Source organism: Priapulus caudatus, unplaced genomic scaffold, assembly GCF_000485595.1.
Source record: "Priapulus caudatus unplaced genomic scaffold, Priapulus_caudatus-5.0.1 Scaffold1828, whole genome shotgun sequence".
In the NCBI taxonomy this organism is placed as follows: domain Eukaryota; kingdom Metazoa; phylum Priapulida; class Priapulimorpha; order Priapulimorphida; family Priapulidae; genus Priapulus; species Priapulus caudatus.
In genome coordinates this window covers 44293-45998 of record NW_014578889.1, presented here as the reverse complement: position 1 = coordinate 45998, position 1706 = coordinate 44293, and the positions used below count along the sequence as shown (strand labels likewise).

Here is a 1706-nt window from a genome sequence, read left to right as displayed (position 1 = left end):
TTGGAATGTTTTGCATCTTGATTGGTCTATGCATTTAACTAGCTTCCGTCTGGTGCTGTTTGCGCTGCGATGCAAACTTGACTTTCCTTTTGTACTTGTTCCCATGACACTTGTTACCGGTGGCTGCGTTGGCGCAATAATGGCAGAATTCTTGCAAGGAGCCGCGTGCGCAACACACACGATTCTTACAACCACCGACAGAAAACTACGTAAAGTTGCAACACCTTCATTTCTGTCCTTCGTCGTGTAAATCCATCATCACGTTTCACAGACTCAACCTGTCTCAATCAATATGATGCCTCACAGACTAGCCTGTCTCAATCAATATGATGCTCGTCGGACTTCCGCAGTACAAGGAGAGCTTCAGCGATGCGAGGGTTGACGGACGCATGCTGCATTACCTGACCGTGGTACGTGCGACGACACACAGGTGGCGCTCTCGTCACCGCGCCTGACAGCGACTCGTGACGGGCCGTGACGTCTAACACCATAATCTGAGCATCAGTAATCATGGCCGTCGCCGTGACTTTATTGAGAAAAGAGGAAATATGATGATGATAATGATTTTAATAATGACAGTGATAGTAGTAATGATAATCGTAACTTGATTAATAGTTGTGGTAGTAAAAATGTAAGGAGAAAGTAAAAAAAAGATTTAGTACAGATTGCCGTCTGTAACCGCCTTGTTGTTTGACCTTGGCAGGAGGACCTGCTGCAGATGAAGGTCACCAACATACTGCACCACGTCAGCTTGAAGCGAGGCATACAGCTGCTGCGGCTGCACAACTACAACCCAAACTGCCTGCGCCGGCGACCCACCGACATGGAGGTGAGTGCGTGCCCCGCCTCCGCTGCCGTGGCAACCGCTGCAGCAGACGCAGCCACGCCGAGGCTGATGCAGGATGTGGGGAAGGGTCGATCGAATGTCTGATCATGGGTGGTTGGAGATCGGGGGAGGGGGTAGCCTTGGTGGGGGAGGTGGGTAGTGTTGTTGTGTTGTGACATAGGCAGGTATTTGGTTGGGGTAGCTTCGTTTGATGTGTCTGACATGAGACATTGCTAGAGTGGGAAAGATAATTATATTTTATTATCATTGTATTTGTATTAATTTAGATTTTTGTTGTAATTTTCAATTAGAAAAAGCATTTAATATGTGTCATTACTTATTTTATTTATTATATAAATAAAAAAGTTTCATATTTTTTGTTGGGTGTGATCATAGTTGGTTGGGCAGCATCAGGAACCAACCATGCAGTGTTTTCTCTTCTCCTCTCCCTTTCCCCTCTTCCTGCCATGTCCACTGCCTCTACATACGTGCCTGATATGTGTGCATGCAGCGCATGTGCCTAGTAACACGGCGTCTCTAACTCGCGTCTCGTCGCAGGGCGTGGACAATGACCCGCGTGACGTCATGCTGTGGACGAATCACCGCGTCATGGAGTGGCTGCGGACAGCGGATCTGTCTGAGTACGCTCCCAACCTACGCGGCAGCGGTGTCCACGGTGCCCTCATAGTGAGTAATAACATACTGCTACTAAACTAGTAACATATACCTACATAACTTACATACTGCGTATAACATCATAGCGAATATAGTAACAATTACATAACTTAGTAATAACATACATACTGCTAAACTAGTAACATATACCTACATAACTTACATACTGCGTATAACATCATAGCGAATATAGTAACAATTACAT

The 1706-nt window shown here is 46.1% G+C and overlaps 1 protein-coding gene across 1 annotated transcript; it reads left to right on the top strand.

Annotated features, from left to right (window-relative positions):
* The first annotated feature begins 316 nt into the window (after nucleotides 1-316).
* LOC106817689 (liprin-beta-1-like) lies at nucleotides 317-1543 on the top strand. Its single transcript, XM_014822373.1, has 3 exons — nucleotides 317-410; nucleotides 704-829; nucleotides 1385-1543. The coding sequence occupies exons 1-3, from the start codon at nucleotides 327-329 to the stop codon at nucleotides 1541-1543; spliced, it is 369 nt and encodes a 122-aa protein (XP_014677859.1). The 5' UTR covers nucleotides 317-326.
* Nucleotides 1544-1706: the final 163 nt, after the last annotated feature.

Excerpts from the sequence above, each read along its gene's own strand:
- LOC106817689 (XM_014822373.1), top strand. The coding sequence starts at position 327 with ATGATGCTCGTCGGACTTCCGCAGTACAAGGAGAGCTTCAGCGATGCG. Across the intron at positions 411-703 it reads TGCTGCATTACCTGACCGTG|GAGGACCTGCTGCAGATGAA; the intron begins GTACGTGCGACG and ends TGACCTTGGCAG. Across the intron at positions 830-1,384 it reads GGCGACCCACCGACATGGAG|GGCGTGGACAATGACCCGCG; the intron begins GTGAGTGCGTGC and ends GTCTCGTCGCAG.